The 24,684-nt window shown below is 35.9% G+C and overlaps 1 protein-coding gene across 3 annotated transcripts in view; it reads left to right on the top strand.

The window, feature by feature from the left end:
* Positions 1-24,684, top strand: part of GBE1 (1,4-alpha-glucan branching enzyme 1) — a 290,724-nt gene that overhangs the window by 174,412 nt on the left and 91,628 nt on the right. For 2 of the 3 annotated variants that reach the window (XM_072621634.1, XM_072621636.1), the window contains exons 10-11: positions 6,011-6,109; positions 19,042-19,152. In XM_072621634.1, coding sequence (XP_072477735.1) covers positions 6,011-6,109; positions 19,042-19,152 — 210 coding nt within the window. The remainder of the gene's footprint in view (positions 1-6,010; positions 6,110-19,041; positions 19,153-24,684) is intronic. The other variant, XM_072621635.1, reaches the window with a different exon arrangement.

The following is a 24,684-nucleotide window of genomic DNA, read 5'->3' as shown; positions in this document are numbered from 1 at the left end:
ACCTGCTTTTGATGCTTTTCTTGCATCTCTCTCATTTCTCTTCCCAGTTTTTCCTTCCCCTCTCTAACTTGATTTTCAAAATCCTTTTTGAGCTCTTCCATGGTCTGAGACCACTGAATATTTATTTTGGATGTTTGGGATACAGAAGACTTGACTTTTACTTCTTTCCCTGATGGTAAGCATTATTCTTCCTCACCTGAAAGGATGGGAAGAGATATCTGTTCACCAAGAAAGTAACCTTCTATGCACCGCCAAGCCAAGGCTGGGCTGGTTTCTGCCCTCTGCTCCACATCTGGTGCAACCGACGTTTCCCATGGATCTTTCAGGTCACCCTGGGCTGGAAATCTCCTCCACTCTGTTGTTCTCCACTTCTTCTGCTCCAGAATTTTTTGAGAGTCCCTCTCTACAGGTATTTTATGGGCTGCGTGGAGAGACCCTGCGTATGTGTGTCTTTCTAGTCTGCCATCTTTATTTACTTTAATTTTATAAATCACTTTCTTCACAACAGCTCTGGGATGGAGTACAAATTTAGTCGCTGTTTGAAAAAAGCAGACATGAACCCCACAGAGACTAAATGACTTCCTCATGGTCACTAGTTATTAAGTATCTGAGATGATTAAAATTCAGTTATCATGCCTAGCACTGCAATTCTCCTTTCCATGCTGACTTTTATTCTTATAACTTTACTAAGTCAGCTCCCTCAAAGGTCAGAAACGATTTCTTTCTTGCTGAGTTCAATGGTCTTTTTTCTGGCCTCATCCTTCTAAAATTCTCTGGAGATCAATACTCCTCTTTTTTATTTGACTTTATTTTGGGGGTGGGGATATGCATGCATGTGAAAATGTGTGCGTGAGATACATACAGTATTCTTGTGATTTTCCTCCTGCCTCTCTGGTTATTTTTCTATCTGTTTTCTGCCCATTCATCTTCTTTGTTTTCCTTAAAGGTAGATGTTTTTTACCTTAAATATGCTATCCTTGGCCCTCTTTTTTCTTTATTTTTAACCTTACTAATGCTATCCACCACTATGTATTCAGTTATCACTTTTATGCAGATAGTTACCAAATCTATATTTCTATTTACTAGTGTTCCAAATTTGTATTTTTTAAAAATTTTATGTATTTTTGGTTTTCAACAGACACTTCCATAAAATTTTGAGTTCCAAATTTTCTGCCTATCACTCCCCTCATGCCACCTTAAGACAGCATGCATTCTGATTACCACTTCCCCCAGTCTGTCCTCCCTTCTATCACACCCCTCCCTTCTCTTATCCCCATCCCCTCTATTTTCTTGTAGGGCAAGATTGATTTCTGTACTCCATTGCCTGTATAGCTTATTTCCCAGTTGCATGTAAACACAATTTTTGACATTCATTTTTAAAACTTAGAGTTCTAACTTCTCTCCCATCCTCCTTCCCCACCCATTGTCACTGAGAAGGCTAGTAATTCAATATAGGTTATACATGTGTAGTTATGCAGAATACTTCCATAACAGACATATTGTGAAAACCTAACTATATTTCCCTACATCCTGTCCTACCCCTCATTTATTCTGTTCTCTCTTTTGACCCTATCCCTCCTCAAAAGTGTTTACTTCTAATTACCCCTTCCTTCCATTTACCCTCCCTTCTATCATTCCCCCCAACTCCTGCTTATCCCCTTCCTCCCTAGTTTTCTGTAGTGTAAAATAGGTTTTCATATGAAATTGAGTGTGCACGTTATTCATTCCTTAAGTCACATGTGATGAGAATAAAGTTCACTCTTTCCCTCTCACCTCCCTCCTCTTCTCCTCCATTGAAAAAGCTTTTTATTGCCTCTTTTATGTGAGGTAATTTGCCCCATTTTATTTCTCCCTTTGTCATACTCCCAATATAGTCCTCTCTCACCCCTTAATTTTATTTTTTTAGATATCATCCCTACCTGTTCAACTCATTCTATGGCCTCTGTCTATAAGTTTGCAATCCCTCCAACTCCCCTAATACTGAGAAAAGTCTAAAGAGTTGCAAATATGATTTTTTCACGTAGGAATGTAAAGAGTTCAACTTTAGTAAGTCTCTTATGATTTCTCTTTCCTGTTTACCTTTTCATGCTTCTCTTGATTCTTGTGTTTGAAAGTCAGATTTTCTATTCAGCTCTGGCCACTTTAACAAGAATGCTTGAAAATCCTCTATGTCATTGAACGATAATTTTGGTGATTCTTGGTTTTAATCCTAGTTCCTTTGACCCCAGGAATATCATATTCCAAGTCCATTGATCCCTTAATGTAGAAGCTGTTAGATCTTGTGTTATCCTAATTGTATTTCCACAGTACTCAAATTGTTTCTTTCTGGCTGCTTACAATATTTTCTTCTTGAACTGGTAGCTCTGGAATTTGGCTACAATATTCCTATGAGTTTTCCTTTTGGAATCTATTTCAGGAGGTGATCAGTGGATTCTTTCAATATCTATTTTACCCTCTGGTTCTAGAATATCAGGGCAATTTTCCTTGGTAATTTCTTAAAAGATGATGTTGAGGTTCTTTTTTTTTTTTTTTTTTTTATCATGGCTTTCAGATAGTCCGATACCTTTAAAATTATCTCTCCTGGATCTGTTTTCCAAGTTAATAGTTTTTCCAATGAGATATTTTACATTGTCTGGTATTTTTTCATTCCTTTGGCTATGTTTTATAATTTCTTGATTTTTCACATAGTCAGTAGCTTCCATCTGCTCCATTCTAATCTTCAAGGAATTATTTTCTTCAGTGAGCTTTTACCCCTCCTTTTCCATTTGACCAGTTTTGCTTTTTAGGGCATTCTTCTCCACATTGACTTTTTGGATCTCTTTTGCCATTTGGGTTAGTCTATTTTTTGAATTGTTATTTTCTTCAGCATCTTTTTGGGTCTCCTTTAGCAAGCAGTCAACTCATTTTTCATGATTTTCTTGCATCATTCTCATTTCTCTTCTCAATTTTTGCTCTAATTCTCTTACTTGATTTTCAGAATCCTTTTTGATCTGCCATGTCCTGAGACCAATTAATATTTTTCTTAGAGTCTTTTGATGTAGAAGCTTTGACTTTGTTGTCAAACTTCTGTTTGTATACTTTGGTCTTTCTTGTCACCAAAGTAACATTATATAGTCTGATTGTTTTTGTAGTTTTTGCTCATTCTCTAGCTATTGAGTTGACTTTTGAGCTTTTAGTCAAGGTAGTTCTCTGTTTTCAGTGGGCGTGGTGGGTGTACTGTCAGCAGCTTGATACTCCCAATATGTGGGCCTAGAGCTCCAGAAACAGTCCCTGCCATTGCTCCTGCTACTGCTGCTGTGGGCTCGTCCTCTTTGGACTCCTCCACTGCCTCCCAAGCCCTTGGGCTAGGGCTTGATCACTCTGCTGTCTCATACAAGCCCCACAGGTTTTTTCCACTGACCCTTTCAATTTGTCCTCAGTGTTTTGGGGCAGTGAAATCTGGAAACCACTACAGTTGCCTGAGATTCAGTCTCCCCCCAAGGCCTGGTCAGGTCACATCTGTGCCAGTATGGCCCATGTTGCACTGTGCTCTGCTCAATGCAGCATGATAGATACTTCCCAGTGATCTTCCAGGCTGTGTTAGCCTGGAGATTTGTTCACTCTATCATTCTGTGCATTCTGCAGCTCCAGAATTTGTTTAGAGTCATTTTTTACTGGTATATGGCTGGGTTTGTGGATAGAACGCTAGCAAGTCCATTCTGTTACTCTGACATCTTGGTTACGGCCTCTTCCAAATTTGTATTTCAAGCTTCCTTTTTGATAATTCCATTTTATCCTTTGAGGACTTAAAACCTTATAAAATTAAGCTCATCTTCTTCACAAAACTGCCTCTTCCCTTTAATTCCTATTTTTTAAATTCATGACACCCCAATCTACCCAGTCACTTTGACTAGTTACATCAGTTAATCTTTCCCCTCCTTTATCTTCTACAACCACTTACTTGCTGTGTTGTCACTTCTTTCTCCAATATATATCTTCTGTTCAGCCTTAATTTCACCTTATCCTACCGCCGTCAGGCAGAATGACAGACCACTGATCTAAAGTTGGAAAGGACCTTAGAAACCATCTTATCCAACCCCTCATCATACATGTAAGGGAGCTGAAGCCCAGAGGAGTTAAGTGAATTACCCAGGGACCTCCCAGTAGTAGGAATCAGAGGTGATATTTAAAACCAGGATCTCTGATTCCTGAGCCTGTGCGTTTTCCAGTGTACTTCACTATTTTCATTGCTCTGGGTCTCATTTCTTTATCCAGACTTTTATGGTGTGTATGTTTTTATTCTTGTTTTTATTTTGAACCTAAATATTGTGCCCCTCCTCAGTTATTAGCATTTCTCCATACAGAGCAGAATATAAAAAGATGATTGTGTATGAAGCTAGGAAACTCTAAATCATAGTGCTTACTTTTTAAAAAAGTATGCAATGTTCTACTCTTTAGTTTTGTAAGTTCTACACATTGTTTTCAAGACTGCTCATTATGTTTCTTTCTGAAGTTGTTTTCTTTCTGTGCATTTAAAAATAATGATTCATTGTCTTAGCTGGTCTTCCTGCCTGCTCAATCCACACTTCAAACTAATGTCTTAATATTGCTTCTGATTCACTGCCACATTCATGTCACTACTTTACGCAAAAATACTCAGTTATTCCCTGTTGCCTACCAAATAAAGTATTAATTTTGACTGCCAGCATTTAAGACCTTTCATCATTTATCTCTAACTTACCTTTAAGGAGAGATTTACTCTCCTTAATGCATTTTGTTTCCTAGCTCTGTTTTCTACTCCTCCTTGCCCCTCGTCCTCTCGTTTTCGTCCTCTCATCTCCTTTCTGTGCCTTTATTCCTTGGAATGGATACTTTCGCTTCCATACCCATATACCTCATTTATTTGTTAAAATCCCTCTTATTACATCAGGACACCATTCTACCTGATATGCTCTCCCTGTTCAGTATTCTCACTACACTTTTCTAGGAAATGTCTTTTGCATGTCTCTCACTTTTTTATATATCATAGACATTTATGCACATGTTTTTCTTCCATATTAGACTGTGTGAACAGGAAATCATAACTTCAGAAAATATATAAGAAAAATTGGGTTTATTACCAGAGAAATGTCTGAGTAGGAAGAGTTCACAATCAAAACAGAAGCTTACATATTTATGGTTGGTTGATTGGTTGTTGTCCTTCATTCTTAAAGAGGACCAAAATGACATCATTATTATAAAGTCAAGTTTCAGTGTGTCTGACTTTAGCTGAACAGACCAATATGAGCTCAAAATGCTCTACCACAGACTGGGCACAGATAGTCCATGTGACCATTTGGGGTGGATTCTCTAAATTTGCATATACTGTGTTTCTTTTCAATTCTGCTGTGCTCACAGAGCACAACACTTTCCCTGATGTAGGCATGCCATGCTAACCAGTCCTGTGCCAGTGTCTCCCAGGTCACACAATCAATTCCACAGTTCTTGAGAGAGACCCTGAGAGTGTCCTTGTATCACTTCTACTGACCATTTTGTGATCACCTGGGAGTTCTCCATAAAATAGTCTTTTTGGCAGTCCTACATTTGCATTCAAACAATGTGGTCAGCCCATCAGAGTTGTGCTCTCTGAAGCATAGTTTGAATGCTTGGCAGTTTAACTTGATTAAGGACTTCAGTGTCTAGCACCTTATCCTTCAGAATATTCCTAGGACAATTCAAATGGAAGTGATTCAGTTTCCTGGCATGGCACTGGTAGACTGTGCATGTTTCACAGGCATAGAACAGTAAGGTCAGCACAACAACTCTGTAGACCTTCAGCTTGATAGTCTAATTACAACCAAGAAGGAAGGAGAGACATCAATTTTCAATTCTCTATGCTGGCAATTTATCCAGTTTGAGAGAAATCTTCCAGAAGAAATGAATTGCATTTATTAAATCTCATTTTCTTTACTTAATGTTAGATAGTGGAGTGTTTGTTCAGAATCGTTACATGATATGTAAAATCTATGGTTTTTATTTTATATTCTTTTAGGATGTTTCAGGAATGCCAGCTTTGTGCTGTCCTATTACACAGGGTGGAGGTGGCTTTGATTATCGATTAGCCATGGCAATTCCAGATAAGTGGATCCAGGTAAGAATATCTTACCAGGTAAGAATATAAAGTTTTATTAGTATTAATTATTTTGTTTCTATTCAGCTATCATTTTTGGTTATTGAAATGGTTAAACATATCGTGATTTCTGTGATTTGTTTTTGTATTTAAGAGAGAGACTTGAGACCTATTACTCTAGAGAGAATGAAGGGAAGGGGTGAACATTGTTTGAACTTTACTCTCATTGGATTTGACTCAAAGATGAAATAATATACACACTCAGTTGGGTATAGAAATTTATCTTACTCTCTAGGGAAGTAGAAGAGGAAAGGAGAAAAAAAGTAGGGATAGGGCTGATAGAAGGGCAGGCATTTTGAGGGAGGTAGTGGTTAGAAGAGGAGGGACAGGTGAAAGAAGAAGGAAAAAGTATAAGCAGAAAAGAATAGGATAGCAGAAAATACACAGATAGTAATCATAAGTGTGAATGTGAGTGGGATGAACTCTCCCAGAAAATGGAAGTGGACAACAGGGCAGATAAACAACCATAATCCTACAATGTGTTGTTTACAAGAAATACATTTGAAGTAAAGGGATACACATAGAGTGAAGACCGGAGCAGAGTACATTATGTAAAAATAAAAAAACAACAGACAAGCGTAGCAGTCCTGATCTTGGACAAAAGAAAAGCAAAAATAAATCTAATTACAAGAGAATAAGGAAGGAAACTAAATCTTGATAAAAGGGGCCATAAACAATGAAGTAATATCAATACTAAATATGTAGGCATCAAGTAGTATACCATCCAATACTTAGGGGAGAAGTTAAGTGAGTTACAGGAAGAAGTAGATAGCAAAACTGTACTCAACCTACCCCTCTCAGCACTAGATAAGTCTAACCACAAAATAGATAAGAAAGAAGTTAAGGAGGTGAGTAGAATTTTAGAGAAGTTAGAGATAATAGACCTTTGGAGACAACTGAATGTGGAGAGAAAGTAATATGCCTTTTTTTCAGAGGTACATGATACCTACACAAAAAATCACAGCCAAATGCAAAAAGGCAGAAACATTGAATACATTTCTTTTCATTAATGCAATAAAAATTATAGGTAATAAAGAGCCATGGAAGGACAGATTAAAGATTAGCTAGAAACAAAATAATCCTAAAGAATGAGTGGTTCACACAACAAATTGTAAGAACAATCAATAATTTCATCAAAGAGAATGACAGTGATGAGGCAACACATTAAAATTTATGCAATGTAGCCAAAACAGTTCTTAGGGGAAATTTTCTATCTCTTCATGCTTAAATGAATTAAATAAAGAAAGCATGTATCAATGAATTGGGCATGAAACTAAAAAAGCTAGAAAAAAAAAAACAATTAAAGGTACCCAATTAAATGCCCAGTTAGAAATTCTGAAAATCAAAGGAGAGATTAATAAAACTGAAAATAAGAAAACTATTAAACTAATAAATAAAACTAAGAACTGGTTTCACAAAAAAAAAAAAAAAAGATAACCTCTGGATAATTTGATTAAAGGAAAGAAAGAAATAAACCAAACTACCATTCTCAAAAATGAAAAGGGCAAGTCACCACCAGTGAAGTGGAAATTAAATCAATAATTAGGAGATATTTTGCCCAACTTTATGTCAATAAATCTGACAACTTAAGTGAAATGCATGAATATTTACCAAATTATAAATTGCCTAGGTTAACAGATGGGGAGAATTTATAACCCCATTTTAGAAAAAAAAAATTTAAGAATCCATCAATGAGCTGCCTAAGAAAAAATTCTCCAGGGACAGATGGTTTTACAAGTGAATTTAAAAACAATTAATTCCAGCACCATACAAGATATTTGGGGAAATATGTGAAGAAAGAGTCCTACCAAGTTCCTTTTATGACACAAATATGGTTCTGATATCTGCACCAGGAAGAGCCATATCAGAGAAAGAAAATTATAGACCAATTTCTCTAATGAATATTGTTGCAAAAAATTTAAATAAAATATTGGCAGAGACATTACAGCAATTTATCATGAGGATAATACACTGTGACTTGGTGGTATTTATACTAGGAATGCAGGACTGGTTTATTATTGGAAAACTATCAGCATAATTGACTATGTCAGTAACAAAACTAACAAATCATATGATTATATCAATAGATGCAGAAAAAGCTTTTGGCAAAATATAACACTATTAAAAACATTAGAGAGCATAGCAATAAAGGGAGTGTTCCTTAAAATGATAAGTAGTATCTATCTAAAACCATCGAAAGCATCATCTGCAATGAGGATGAAGTAGAAACTTTCCCAATAAGAAGAGGAGTGAAACAAGCAAGGCCATTATCACCACTGTTATTGTATTGTACTAGGAATTGTATTGTACTAGGAATAGTATTGTACTAGGAATGCTAGCTTTAACAGTAAAAGAAGAGAAAAAAATGGCAAGGAGAGAGTAGACAACGAGGAAACAAAACTGTCACTGTTTGCAGATGATATGATGATATACTTAGAGAACCCTAGAGAATCAACTGAAAACTACTTGAAACAATTAACAACTTTATCACAGTTGCAGGATATAAAATCAACCTACATAAATCATCATTGTTTGTATATATTACCAGCAAATAACAGCAGCAAGTAGATAATATAAAATCTTTGCGAGCCTACCTGCCAAGATAAACCCAGGGACTATATGACCATATTATGAAACACTTTTCATTCAGCTGATGTCCAACCTAAACACGTGAAAAAATATAAGCTGCTCTCATGGGTAGGCTGGTCTAGTATAATAAAAATGACAATTTTTCCTAAATTTATTTATTTAGTGCCATACCAATGAAACTACAAAAAATTATTTTATAGAGCTAGAAAAAATAATAACAGAATTCATTTGGAAGAACAAAATGTCAAGAATATCAAGGGATTAATGAAAAAATGCAAAGTGGCCTAGCTGTAAACAGAGCTCTCTCTCTTTCTTTCTCTCCCTTTCTCTGTCTCCCTCCCTGTCTCCTTCTCTCTCACTGTGCGCGCACACACACACACACACACACACACACACACACAGTCACATTATAACGTGTCAAACATCAAAACTATTTGGGGCTGGCCAAGAAATAGAGTGGTGGATCAGTGCAATAGATTAGGTACAAAAGGCACAGTAATCAATGACTATAGTAATCTACTGTTTGATAAACCCAAATACTCCAGCTTCTGGGATAAGAACTCACTGTTTGACAAAAACTGCTGGGAAAACCAGAAAATAGTATGGCAGAAATTAGGCATAGACTAGCATTTCACATCATAGACCAAGATAAAGTGAAAAATGGGTATATGATTTAGACATAAATGGTGATACCTTTGTCTTATTTTATTCTATGAAAGGAATAGTTTACCTTTCAGATCTATGGAGAAGGAAAGAATTTATGGCCAAACAAGAGGTAGCAAACATTATGAAATGCAAAATGAGTAATTTTGATTACATTAAATTATGAAGTTTTTGCACAAACAAATCCAATGAAACCAAGATTAGAAGGAAAGCAGAAATCTGGGCAACAAATTTTATAGCTGTTGTTTCTGATAAAGGCCTCATTTCTCAAATATATGAAGAACTAAGTCAAATTTATAAGAATACAAGTCATTCCCCACTTGATAAAATGGTCAAAGGATATGAACAAGTGTTTTCCAGTTGAAGAAATCAAATATATCTATAGTTATATGTACAAATGCTCTAAATAATTATTGATTGGACATATAAAACAACTCTGAGATAACAACCGCATGCCTGTCAGATTGGCTAATATGACAGAAAAGGAAAATGATCGATGTAGGAGGTGATATGGAAAAATTAGAATAACTAATGCATTGTTGGGGAAGTTGTGAATTGATGAAACCCTTCTGGAGACCAATTTTGAACTATACCCAAAGGAACATAAGCCTTTTGATCCAACAGTTCTACTTCTGGGTCTGTGTGCCAAAGAGATTATGAAAAAGGGAAAGGGACCCACATGTACAGAACTATTTGTAACAGCTCTTTTTGTGGTGGCAAAGAATTGGAAATTGAAGGTATAGGTTGTGTAATGGCTGAAAAGGTTATGGTACATGAATGTAGTGGAGTACTATTGTGCTATAAGAAATGATGAGCAGAATGATTTCAGAAAAACCTGGACTTAAATTAACGGATGCTTAGTGAAATGAGCAGAATCAGGCTAACACTGTACACAGTAAGTAACAGCTATGTGTGATGATCGTCTATGATGGACTTAGCTTTTCTTAGCAATAAAATGATTCAAGAAAATTCCTAAAGACTCACAATGGAAAATGCTATCCAAATCCATAGAAAGAACTGTGGAGTTTAAATGCAGGTTGAAGCATACTGTTTTCACTTTTTCTTTTATTGTTTTTCTCTTTTGTTCTGATCCTTCTTTCACAACATGACTAATGGGGAAATATGTTTTAACAGATCGTGCATGTATAATCTCTGTCAGATTGTTTCCTCTTTTTCAGAGACAGGAGGGATGGGAGTGAGGGGGGAAATTTGGAACTCAAAAACATAAAAATGAATATTGGAAATGCTTCATCTAATTGGAAAAAATACAAAAGCATAAGGTGGAAAAAATAAAAACGTTTTATGAGAAATAAAAATGAGGATCAAGAAAACAAAAAAGGACATGCTATTTTATCTCTTGTTCTTAAAGGGCTTGTTATAGTTAACTTTTAACTAATATGATTAATTTTGACAGGACTTGTTTTCTCAATTAATGCTGTTCTCATACCAATTCAAATTTGCATCATCTCAGAGTAGAGCAGTTATCTCGACTGTTCACTTCACCTCCTTTCTCATATTCCCAGCTTGTTATTAGAGGTCTCAGTTGGATGTTCCATAGACCTGGAATTCAACATGTCCAAACTGAACTCACTCTTTTCTCCCAAACCCTCTACTCTTCTTAATTTCCCTGTTATTATCAAGAGTACCCATCATTCTCTTAGTCAACCAGATTCACAACTTAGATGTCATACTTGATGCCTCATTCTGTTTCTCACCGGTCCCTCTCCTCCACCCATACCTAGTAACTTGGTCAAGAGCTGTTGTTTCCACCTTCATAACGTTTCTGACATATGCTGCCTTTTCTTCTCTGATGCTGCTGTCAGACTTCTGTTGTCCTCAGTCACCTCACACATGGGTTATTGTCATGATATCTAGGTCTGCTTTACTCATGTGTCTCCTTCCACTCAAGTAACAGACTGATCTTTCTAAAGGGCAGGCTTATCATGCCACCCTCCACCCCATAATCTATTCAGGAGACTCCATTGACTCCTTATTACCTCCAGGATTTTACTGTAATTCGTATATGTAACATATGATGATACTATATAATATATATATATATAATTATATATGTTATATATATGATGGTAAAAATAATGTATAATGACCCCTTTCTGCCTTTCCTGTCTCCTAATACCTTACTCTTTGCCACATACCTACCCTGCAGTCCTGAATTTTCTTGAAACAAGATGCATCTTTCAACTTTTGAGTATTTCCACTGGCCTTTCACCTGGACTTAGAATGATGTCTTCCTCATCTTAGCCTCCAAGCTTCTCTGATTTCCTTCAGGTTGCAGCAAATCCCACCTTTTGTAAGAAGCTTTTCCTAGTTGTCCTTAAATCTTTGTTCCTTCTTTCGGAGACTATGCCCAATTTGTCCTTTATATGTCTTTGTACTTGGTTATTTGCATGTTTTCTCCCCTTTTAGACTGTGAGCTTTATTATTTGCTTGTTTGCTTTTTTTTGTAACATCAAAACTTAGCAAAATGCCTGGTACGTAGTAGAAACTTGATGATGTTATGACTGTCTTACCATACTAATCTCAAAGTTCAACTTCAGACGTTCAAGGTCTTTTCCTCTCTAGCTCCACCTCTGTTGTGGTGATCTCCCTTTAAAACTGTTCTGTCATGTTCATTCCTGTTTCTATGCCCTCTTGTGCTTTTTTTTCCTTGCAAAAAGGCTTTCTTCCCTTCTTATATATTCTGTGTTTTCTAATCAGTGTAATGGAAAACTACTGTCCAGTTTAGTACAACGTGCTTATATTAATCATTTCCTATGTGACAAGTACTCTGTGAGGCACTGGACACACAGGGACAAAAATAAAGATAGTTCCTGGCCCTGGGTTTACTTTCTCTTGGTGAAGTACTATAAACCTACTCTGATTGTAGTCTGCAGCGGCTTTTTCCTTCTTTGGATTCCTCAGATCTTTTGGAATTACCATACAATGTGGTTTGTGACAATAGTTTTACATTTCAATCTGATGATTTGATCCATGGCCATTTTATAAATGTTCCTTCAGGAAAAGGACTATCTTTTATTTCTTTTGTATCCTTCACAAAGCTAAGCCGAATGATGAACACATAGTAAAGTATTTAAAACTTGTTTATTGATTTAAGCCAATGTTAAGAATTGAAAGAAAAAAATCAGAAACAAATTAAGGACCACCTGAAATTTTTTTCTTCTCTAATTTATATGCCTTTGCATATAAATGACAAACATTTCCAAGTTTGCCAAAAAAACCTACCTGATTATGCTTATATCATTGTAGAGTGAGGGTTCATGGTTATAAAAGCAGCAAATAAAATGGTCTTTTTTTGAACTTAGAATTTCCAGGGTTAGTGAGCAAATGACCCTTTGTAACACTGCTTTTCATTTCTGCCCTTTCAGTTGCTGTTAAAAAGTAATTGTATGCCTTTTCCTCATTTGCAGTATGTCTTTATACCTAATAGTTTGCAGTAGCATATTAGCCTGCTTTCACGTTTTTGTAACCTTTTATTTGAATTGCTTTTCCAGGTGACAACTGAAGTATTCATGTCAAAATATTATAAGCTTATGATTAAATTCAATGATAATTACTCTTGAAATATTTATTCAACCTCTAAGACATAGCAGTACTTTTGATGTACATTTAAAATTAATTTAAAAATTACATTATTTACTCTGGTATTAAATGATACAATTATATGTCATTAGTATATGATTTAGAAGTAACATACTAGTAATATGTTACAATGATTGATCAAATCTTGGCCATCATTATGCGATATGGGGGGGCATGTTCTAGAAAGCCAATAAAATGATCATTTTTAAAAAGAATGCCATGTTTCACTCATCTATATGGATGCTATTTTTTCTGGTTATGTAAGTTTGATGAACAAAAAAAGTTCATGTTTCAGTGTTAAATGGAGTTTTGGTGTTCAATAATCAGGTATCCTGATGAGCAAACATGCATTTCCTTTCCTTCTATGAAAATTATGTTCTCTTGCTACCTTTCACTTTATTCATATCTACTTGAATCTTCGATCTTTGCCTCATATTTTAGGGAAAACAATTGAGGCCATTTCTCACAAGCCCCCTCTTCTCACCTTTTCTGTATCTTCTGTTGCTCAGATGCCTTTTGCCCCTTCACCTTCACCTGTCCCATATGATGAAGTGTTCTTACTCCTTACTCAGGTGAGCCTATTTCATCCCATCTCCTCCTGCAGATTGCCACTTTTGTCATCCCTTCTCATCACTTTTTCAAACTCTCCTACTAGCTCATTCCCTATTGCCAGCAAACAATATTCATGTCTCCCCTCTCCTGAAAATACCCTCTCAATCCTTTCATCCTTGTTAACTATCACCCTATATCTCTTCTGCCTCTTGTAGATAAACTTTAGGTGACTCTACTTTCTTTTCTTTCACTCTCTCCTTAACCTCTTACTGTTAGTTTCCAACTTCATGATTCCACTAAAACTTCTCAATCCAAAGATCCCAGTGATCTCTTAGTTGCCAAATCCTGTGACCTCATTCATGGTGACCTTTCTACCAGTTTTGGCACTGTTGATCACCCATCATCAAAATAATTTTCTGTCTAGGTTTTCGGGACACAACTCTTCCTTATTTTCCTCCTGCCTACATAACTGCTCCTTCACTTTTTCTTTTCTGGATCTTCTTCTGTATCATATCTTCTTCTAATAGTACATGTCCCTCAGGGTTTTTTCCTGGGCCTTCTTCTCTTCTCCCTGTGTACTACTTCACTGGATGTTCTCATCATATTTATGATGATTTCCCAAGTTTACCCATCCTGTCCCAGCATTCTGCTCATCTTTAGTCTTGCATCTCCAGTATCCTTTCAGAAATCTTGGAATGGATATCTAGTAGACATTTTAAACAAAACATGTCCAGAAAGCCTCTCATTGTTTTTCCCTCCAATCTCCCACCACCCCATTTTTTTAACCTTCATTTTTACTGAAGAGGGCTGCACTAGTCTCTCAGGAGTGCAGCCTTAAAATCTTACTGTGTTCCTTTCTCTCATTCCCCCCTTCCCCCACCCAATCTGTTTGTCGTCAAGGACCTATATATTTTATGATTGAGACATCCCTCCAGTATGCCCCCTTCTCTCCTCTGATACTGGCACCATTATAGTGCAGACCCTCATACAAATTCACACCTGACCTGTTGTAATAACCTTCTGGTGGGTCTGCTTGTCTCAAGTCTTCCACTTCTCCAAATCATGTTCCTTTCAGCCACCAAAGTGATTTTCCTAAAGCACAGCTCCAAACATGACACCCCTTTAATAAATAAATTCCACTGACCCTTTTCCCCCTCCACAATCAAACATAAAATTCTCTCTTGGGCATCCACAGCCCTTGCATAAGCCCACCATAATCTAGTCCCTTCCTACCCTTCCAGTCTTCTTACACCTTATTCTCTGCCATATACTTTTTAACCCATTGACATTGACCTTCTGACTGTCCAAGAATAGGATACTATAGGATACTATATCTCTCACCTCTGGGCATTTTCTCTGCCTGGCCCCCATGACTGGAATGTACTCTCTCAACTTTAATTATTGACTTTCTTTAAGTCCCAACTAAAATCCCCGTTTTTACAGGAGGTCTTTCCAAACTTCTTTTAACTATAGTGCATTACTTCCATTAATTATTTCCTATTTATCCTATTATATAATTTGCTTTGTATATGTTTGTTTGCATGTTATCTTCTTCATTAGATTGTAAGCTCCTTGAGGACAGGAATTACCTTTGCTTCCTTTTCTTTTCAGCTGTATTCTTAGCACTTAGCACAATACCTAATACATAGCAGGTATTTCATAAATATTGATTGATTGTTTTTTCATAGTATGCATACTTTTATGTCATTCAATTTCATCCTGTAAGTAGACTCAGCTCCTCCTCTCCTGTCTGTCTCTCCCTCCCCTTCCTTCTCCTCTCCAAAGGAAGGTAAATTTGAATGGCCAAAAGATGCCCAGTTGACTTGAGTTTTACCGACTGGTTTCCCTTTCCTTTTCCCTTTCTCTTTCCGTTTCCCTTAACCTTTCCCTTTTCCTTTTCTCTTTTCCTTTCTTTCCTTTCCCTTTCTGTGCTGTGTAGCTCAGACACCATGCTAAAGGCTCTCTTCTGGACCCTCCTGGCTTCAGAGTGATTATCAATAGTAACTGTTGCTGTTTCCTTCCCAGCCTGATGTCTTTCTTTTCTTAGCCTCATTAAAGGGACCATGCCCTGGATACTTCTTAAACAGTCCTCTTCAATGAATGGGCGTTGCCTCACCCTAAGTGAGTTCCTGTATAGACCTTGACTTGAAGGGGCCACAGTCTCCTAGTGCATCCTGGGTTATCTCTAGTCATCCTGATGAGTATCTGGTCACTGGATTCAGATGGCTCTGGAGGAGTGAGGCTGGTGACCTGCACAGCCCTCCCTCACTCAAAACAACGTCAAGTGCAAGTCATGTCATCATTTCTCTGATGGCATGGTCTTCTTCGGTAACGAAGGACAAATACAACAACAGTGTTCTAGCACACTCACTGTATTGTTAATAAGTGTCATTCATTCTTGATCCCTTCATCTTATTCATTCCATCTTCTGGCAGTAATGGATGTTCCTTCTTCCAAACTTTCTCTACCATTCCTCAGCAACTTCTTCATTTTGAAAGCTCACTCCAAATTCATATATAAGAATAACTTTCTACCTCTATAATCTCTCTCTGATTAGAGGATTCCTCTCAGAATGTATTTTAAAGAGGGGCACCATGGTCATCCATGTATCATTAACTGTATGGGCTTTACTCAGAACTTTTTCTACTTTTGCTCCTCCCCTTCATCTCCCAGCTTCTCTTGGCTTTCTTTTATATATTTTCTTCCACCAATAGAGTATAAGTGTCTTGAGGGCAGTGACTGTCATATTGTTTGTATTTGTATTCCCAGCACTTGTCACAATGCCTTGCAAAAAGGAAGCTTTTAATAGATTCTTATTGACTATCTGCATGTGTAGAAGAAATCACACAACTCAGAACTGGGTTCACTAGAGATCAGTATATTTAATCTTGTCTGTCCACTGCTATAAGGCAGTCTTTTTATTCTCCCTTAATTGCTTCCTTATTCTATTCCCCCAGCAGCCATTCTAACCTTTGTCCTCTCTTCTCAAGATGCTTCTCTTCTCCCCCATCCCTAGCTGTCTTGGCTGATCATGCTGCCACCTGTTTTACTGAGAAAATAGGAGTCATGAGCCCCTTATATCCCATATCACAACCCTTGCACATCTTTATTCATCCTCTCCTCCTTTTGTCTAGTATCAAAGTGAGGAATATCTCTTTTCCTTGTCATGACTACCTTCTGTTTGTTCCCCTAATATCTCTTCTATAAGTCTGACCCAGTGATAAGTTCCTTTCTCTTTCATTGTTGACACTTCATTTTTATTGGTTACTTTCTTGCTGTATGCAAACTTGGTCAATTTTCTACAGTCCTTAAAAATTCCTCACTTAACCCATCATCCCCTCAAAGAATTATCTTACATTTTTCCTCCCATACCTAATAAATGCCTTGAAAGAAATGATTTTAGATCATTCATTGGCCTCACTTACTAACCCCCATTCCCTTCTCATTCCCTTGAAACGTGGCTTTGTCCCTTTAACAATCAACTGAAACTTCTCTCTCCAAAGTTGCTGTTAATCTCTTAGCTGCCAAAGGAGATTTCTTTTTATCAACTTTCATCCACCTTGACTCCTTAGTAGACTTTGGCACTGATTTTTCAGCCTTTGCTTGGTTATTCTGTTCCATTTGCTTGCATAATAAAAATCTGGCTCTCTTTCTATCAGACTGGCCACCCTTTTTCAGTCTCATGTCATAGGTGGACCACCATTTATTTATGTCCTTATCTTTTACTATGGCTATTTCCAAGAACTCAGTCCTCGGCCCTTTTCTCTGTAAGCTGGATGATTTCATTGACCCTTAGAGGTTCAATTATCTTATCTGTAAACAACTCAAAAACTATGTTTTCAATTCCTGTTCTCTAACACCAATTAGATATCTTTGCATGTCTGTCAAACTCAACTTGCCCAAAAGGGCAGCTCATCTTTCTTTCTGAATCTACTGATCTGAATTAGAAATTATGAAAACTAAAGGAGAGATTAATAAAATTGGAATTTAGAAAACTATTAAACAAATAAACAAAGCTAAAAGCTGGTTTTATGAAAAATAAAATAGGTAAACCTCTGGTTAATTTGATTAAAAAAAAGAAAACCAAATTATTAGCAACAAAAATGATAAGGATGAATTTGCCACCAGTCCACAGGAAATCAAAACAATAATTAGGAGCTATTCTGCCCAACTGTATGCCAACAAATTTGACAATCTTAGTGAAATGAATGAATATTTACAGAAATATAAATTGCCCAGATTAATAGAAAAGGAAATAAAATACATAAATAAGCCATTTCAGAAAAAGAAATTGAACACGCCATCAATGAACTCCCTAAGACAAAATCTCCAGGGTCAGATGGATTTACAAGTGAATTCTATCAAATATTTAAAGGACGCTTAATTCCAGTACTATATGAACTATTTGGGAAGCTGGGAGGAGACTTGCCAAATTCTTTTTATGATGTAAATATGGTACTGATATCTAAACAGGGAAGAGCCAAAAGAGAGAAAGAAAATTATAGACCAATTTCTCTAATGAATATAGATGCAAAATTGTAAATGGATATTAACAAAGAGATTACAGCAGCTTATAATGAGGATAATGCAATATGACCAGGTAGGATTTATACAAGGAATGCAAGACTGGTTTAATATTAGGAAAACTGTCAGCATTCTTGATCATATCAACAACAAAATGAACAGAAATCATATAATCATCTCAATAGATGCAGAAAAAGCATTTGACAAAATACAACTCCTATTTCTATTAAAAACACTATAGAGTGTAGGAATAAATGGATTCTTCCTTAAAATGATAGGTAGCATCTCTCTAAAATCATCAGCAAGCATTATATGTAATGGGAATAAGCTAGAAGCATTTCTAATAAGATAAGGGGTAAAGTAAGGACGTCCATTATCACCATTGTTATTCAGTATTGTACTAGAAAAGTTATTTTTAGCAATGAGAAGAAAAAGAAGATGAAGGCATTAGAATAAGCAAAAAAGAAATAAAGTTATCATTCTTTGTAGATGATAATATGGTATCCTTAGAGAACCACGTAAAAAATTACTTGAAATAATAAGCAACTTTAGCAAAGTTTCAGGATATAAAATAAACCCACATAAATCATTGGCATTTCTATGTATAACTAACAAATCTCAACAGCAAGAGTCAGAGAAATTATTTTTAAAGTTATTGTAGAAATTATAAAATACTTAGGAATCTACCTGCCAAAACAAGCCCAGGGACTATATGAACACAATTACAAAGCACGGTCTTCACAAATAATGCTCTCTTTCTTCCTAACATACCTCATATTTACATTTGAGTACATATAAGCGCAGACTTTAATTTTGTCCTTTTATTCCCTGAAGCATAGTGCTTAATCCATAGTAAGCACGTACCTTTTTTTTTCTTGAATGAAGTTAATAATTATAATGGAGGATAAATACTTATAACACAATTCATTTAAGTTTAAAGTGTTTTTTGATTTTGTTTTAACTAGATAATTAAAGAATTTAAAGATGAAGACTGGAATATGGGAAACATTGTGCATACCCTCATAAACAGGCGTTACCTTGAAAAGTGTATTGCATATGCTGAGAGTCATGATCAGGTAAAACAAATATTTGTAATAATGCATAGAAATCCATTGTTCAGCTCTTTTCCAAGTATTTCTTTAAGAAATTTGGCTGTAACTGAAATCAGTTTACTTAGCTTAATTATCCAAATGTGAAGCTATAACATTACTTTGTTTTTTGTAATATTTAAAACTCATCTCCTTACATTATTTATATATTTTGCTTCCCTATGGAATACCCTCATCCTGTGTTACAGTAAGGTTAAGTTTTGACAAAAGCTGTACTTATACATATTCTAATTTTACATGTGGAAACTATTATTAAAACTCTTTTTGTGTGAATTTGACTTCAAAATTTACTCTCAAAATGTCCATTTTGATTAAAATAGTGATAAAATTTAACTAAGAATCCTTAGTATTCTTATTTACAAAATACATTTATATGTTCTGGTGTAAGTTATTTTTGCCAATTGGACTAAGTGATATCTATGGCCCATTCCATTTCTAAAACACATCATCCTATGAATAGAATACTGTTAGTTTAACTGAGTTTTGAAAAATTGTTGCATAACTTTCAGTACCTCAGATAAGTAGATTAAGTTCCAGTTCATAGGAGAGCTACTCTCAAAATGACCAGGTGAGTGGTTATCTAACCTAGTTTAACCTCAGTTTACCTAATCATTCTTCATCATCTTAAAAGATTCCCTCTTTCTTCAAAAAATAAAGGAAAAGGAGAAAAAGTAGGGAAAGGTTAGAAATTTTCATATGGAGAACCTCAGAAAAAATGTAGAGATATTGAAGATATGAGTTGAACAAAAAAGAGCTGTTAGTATAGTGGATACCATGGTGTCAAAGAAAGCAAGGAGAAATCTCCAGATGAAGGGATTAGTACTTTAATAATAACTAGACTATCAAAAATGAGAGCTGAACTATTATAGAAACTCATAAAATTATTTAGAAGCTTGCAATATACAAAGATGGAGTGTTCATATTCTTATAGTGGGAGAAGAAACAGATGTCCTTCAAAAATCTAATGGTAATAGGTATCATAAAGGGATTTAAATAAGACTAGGGCTCCTGGAAATTGTTATGTTATTTTTTTTTTTTTTATTAATTTTTTTATTTTTTTTAATGTTTAACAATCACTGCCATACAATTGCGATTTTATCCCTCCCCACCCACCCCCCACTACCTCCCTCCCTCCCCACGACTGCATACAATTCTGTATAGATTCTACATATACTTTCCTATTGAGTATATTTTCACTATCGTCATGCTATGTAGTCAGACTAAGATAAATGAAAGAATCCGTATAACAAATCAGAACATGATACACAAACAGATACACATACACAAACATGATCTGCTACATTATGTGAGTGACTTCCATATTTCTCTCTCTGAGTGTGGAAGGCTTTTTGCCTTGAGGTCCACCATTGGGATTTTTTTTTTTTTTTCAGAAGTTCTTGTGTTATTACAAAAATCTAAGTCTACCAGAAAAAACTCTCACACACTGTGGTTGTTGCTGTGCATAAAGTTCTCCTGGTTCTGCTCCTTTCACTCAGCATCAGGTCATATAAGTCCTTCCAGGCCTCTCTGAAGTCTTCTTGTTCATCATTTCTTATGGCACAATAGTACTCCATTACATTCATATACCATAATTTATTCAGCCATTCCCCAATTGATGGACATCCCCTTGACTTCCAGTTTTTGGCAACTACATAGAGTGCTGCTATAAATATTTTTGTACATGTGGGACCCTTTCCCATTTTTATGATCTCTTGGGGATATAGTCCTAGTAGCGATATTGCTGGGTCAAAGGGTATGCACATTTTTGTAGCCCTTTGGGCATAGTTCCAAATTGCTCTCCAGAATGGTTGGATGCGCTCACAGCTCCACCAACAATGAATTAGTGTTCCAACTCTCCCACATCCTCTCCAGCATTTATCATTTTCTTGTTCTGTCATGTTTGCCAATCTTATAGGTGTGATGTGGTACCTCAGAGTTGTTTTGATTTGCATCTCTCTAACCAATAGTGATTTAGAGCATTTTTTCATATGATTATAGATAGCTTTAATTTCTTCCTCTGAAAATTGCCTGTTCATATCCTTTGACCATTTATCAATTGGGGAATGACTTGTATGATTATACATTTGGGTCAGTTCTCTATATATTCTAGAAATGAGGCCTTTATCCCCGAGCTTAGCTGTAAAAATTTTTTCCCAATTTACTACATCCCTCCGGATTTTGGTTGCATTGGGTTTGGTTGTGCAAAAACTTCTCAGTTTAATGTACTCAAAGTTATCCATTTTGCATTTCATAATGCATTCTATCTCTTCTTTAGTAAAGAATTCTTCCCTTCTCCATAGATCTGATAAATACACTATTCCTTGCTTCTCCAGTTTATTCATGGTATCAGTCTTTATACCTAAATCATGTACCCATTTGGACTTTATTCTTGTGTACGGTGTCAGGTATGGGTCTATGCCTAATTTCCGCCACACTGTTATCCAGTTTTCCCAGCAATTTTTGTCAAACAATGAGTTCTTATCCCAGAAGCTGGGGTCCTTGGGTTTATCAAACAGAAGGTTGCTATATTCCTTGCCTACTGCATCTTGAGTGCCAAGTCTATTCCACTTGTCTACCTCTCTGTTTCTTAACCAATACCAAGTGGTTTTGATAATTGCTGCTTTATAGTACAGTTTAAGGTCTGGGAGCGCTAGGCCACCTTCCCAAGCATTTCTTTTCATTAGTCCCTTTGATATTCTGGACCTTTTGTTTTTCCAAATGAATTTTGATATTATTTTATCCAGCTCTAGAAAGTAATTGTCTGATAGTTTAATTGGTATGGCACTAAATAAGTATATTAATTTGGGTAGAATTGTCATTTTTATTATATTAGCACGGCCTACCCATGAGCAACTAATGTTTTTCCACTTACTTAAATCTGACTTTATTTGTGCAAAAAGTGTCTTGTAATTGTGTTCATATAGTCCCTGGGTTTGTTTTGGCAGGTAGACTCCTAAGTATTTTATACTGTCTACCCTAACTTTAAATGGGATTTCTCTTTCTATCTCTTGCTGTTGAACTTTGTTGCTAATATATAGGAATGCAGAGGATTTGTGTGGGTTTATTTTGTACCCTGCAACTTTGCCAAAGTTGTTTATTAATTCAAGTAATTTTTTACTTGAATCTCTGGGATTCTCTAGGTAAATCATCATATCATCTGCAAAGAGTGATAACTTAGTTTCTTCTTTGGCTATTCTAATTCCTTGAATATCTTTATCTTGTCTAATTGCTACAGCTAACATTTCTAGTACCATATTGAATAATAGTGGTGATAATGGACAACCTTGTTTCACCCCTGATCTTATTGGGAATGCATCTAGCTTATCCCCATTGCATATAATGCTTGCTGAAGGTTTTAGATAGATACTGCTTATTATTTTATGGAAAGTTCCCTTTATTCCTACGTTCTCCAATGTTTTTAGTAGGAATGGATGTTGTATTTTGTCAAAAGCTTTTTCTGCATCTATTGAGATAATCATGTGGTTTTTGTTAGCTTTGTTGTTGATGTGGTCGATAATGCTAATAGTTTTCCTAATATTGAACCAGCCCTGTAGTCCTGGTATGAATCCTACCTGATCATAATGTATTAATCTCATGATAAGATGCTGTATTCGTTTTGCTAAAATCTTATTTAAAATTTTTGCATCTATATTCATTAGGGAAATTGGTCTATAATTTTCTTTCTCTGTTTTGTCTCTTCCTGGTTTGGGTATCAAAACCATATTTGTATCATAGAAAGAATTTGGAAGGACTCCTTCTTCCCCAATTTTCAAGAATAGTGTATGTAGTATTGGAATTAACTGTTCTTTAAATGTTTGATAGAATTCACTTGTGAATCCATCTGGCCCTGGAGATTTTTTCCTAGGGAGTTCATTGATGGCTTGTTCAATTTCTTTTTCTGAGATGGGGTTGTTTAAGTATTCAACTTCCTCTTCTGTTAATCTGGGCAATTTGTATTTTTTAAAATATTCATCCATCTCGTTTAGATTATCGAATTTGTGGGCATAAAGTTGGGCAAAGTAGTTTCTAATTATTGTTTTAATTTCCTCCTCATTGGAGGTGAGTTCACCCCTTTCATTTTTAATGTTAGTAATTTGGTTTTCTTCTTTCTTTTTTTTGATCAGATTAACCAAAGGTTTATCAATTTTATTAGTTTTTTCATAAAACCAACTATTGGTTTTATTTATTAATTCAATAGTTTTCTTTATTTCAATTTTATTAATCTCTCCTTTGGTTTTCAGTATTTCTAATTTGGTATTTACTTGGGGATTTTCAATTTGTTCTTTTTCTAGCTTTTTCAACTGCAAGCCTAAGTCATTGATCTCCTCTTTCTCTATTTTATTTATGTAAGCATTCAGAGATATAAAACTTCCCCTAATAACTGCTTTTGCAGTATCCCATAAGTTTTGGTACGTTGTCTCACTATTGTCATTCTCTTGAATGAAGTTGTTGATTGTTTCTATGATTTCTTCTTTAACCCAATCCTTCTTTAGAATTAGATTATTTAGTTTCCAATTGATTTTTGGTTTCTCTTTCCATGGCCTTTTATTACATGTAATTTTTAATGCATTATGATCTGAAAAGGATGCATTGATTATCTCTACCCTTCTGCACTGGATTGTGAGATTTTTATGTCCTAGTACATGGTCAATTTTTGTAAATGTTCCATGTACCGCTGAGAAAAAGGTATATTCCTTTCTATTCCCATTTAATTTTCTCCAAAGATCTATCATATCTACCTTATCCAGAGTTTTATTTACCTCCTTAACCTCTTTCTTGTTTATTTTAAGGTTGGATTTATCGAGTTCAGAGAGGGGGAGGTTGAGGTCCCCCACTAGTATAGTTTTGCTATCAATTTCTTCCTTCAACTCCCCCAACCTCTCCTCTAAGAATCTGGATGCTATACCACTTGGAGCATACATGTTTAGTAATGATATTGCTTCATTGTCTATGGTGCCTTTTAGTAGGATATAGTTTCCATCCTTATCCCTTTTGATTAGATCTATTTCTGCTTTTGCTTTGTCTGAGATTAGGATTGCTACTCCTGCCTTTCTTACATGAGCTGAAGCACAATATATTCTGCTCCATCCTTTGACCTTTATCCTATGTGTATCCCCCCGTTTCAAATGTGTTTCTTGTAAGCAGCATATTGTTGGATTATGGCTTTTAATCCATTCTGCTATCCGTCTCCGTTTTATGGGAGAGTTCATCCCATTCACATTCACAGTTATGATTACAATCTGTGTATTTCCCTCCACCCTCTTTCCCACCATTTGTGCTTTTAACTCTCCCGTCTCCCTTCCCCTCCTCAATAGTATTCACTTTTCTCCCCCTCCTCCTGCAGCCTTCCCCTCCTTCTTTTGACCCCCCTCCCTTTTACTCCCCTTTACTCTTATTGCTTCTTTCCTCCCTTTTAGCCACCCTCCCCTTTCTTCCCCCTTCCCCTCCTACTACCTATAGAGCTAGTTAGGATTATCTGCTTAAGGTTATTGTTCCCTC

This window comes from Notamacropus eugenii, chromosome 6 (genome assembly GCF_028372415.1).
Source record: "Notamacropus eugenii isolate mMacEug1 chromosome 6, mMacEug1.pri_v2, whole genome shotgun sequence".
Taxonomy (NCBI): Eukaryota; Metazoa; Chordata; class Mammalia; order Diprotodontia; family Macropodidae; genus Notamacropus; species Notamacropus eugenii.
This window is presented reverse-complemented; position numbering and strand designations above follow the sequence as displayed.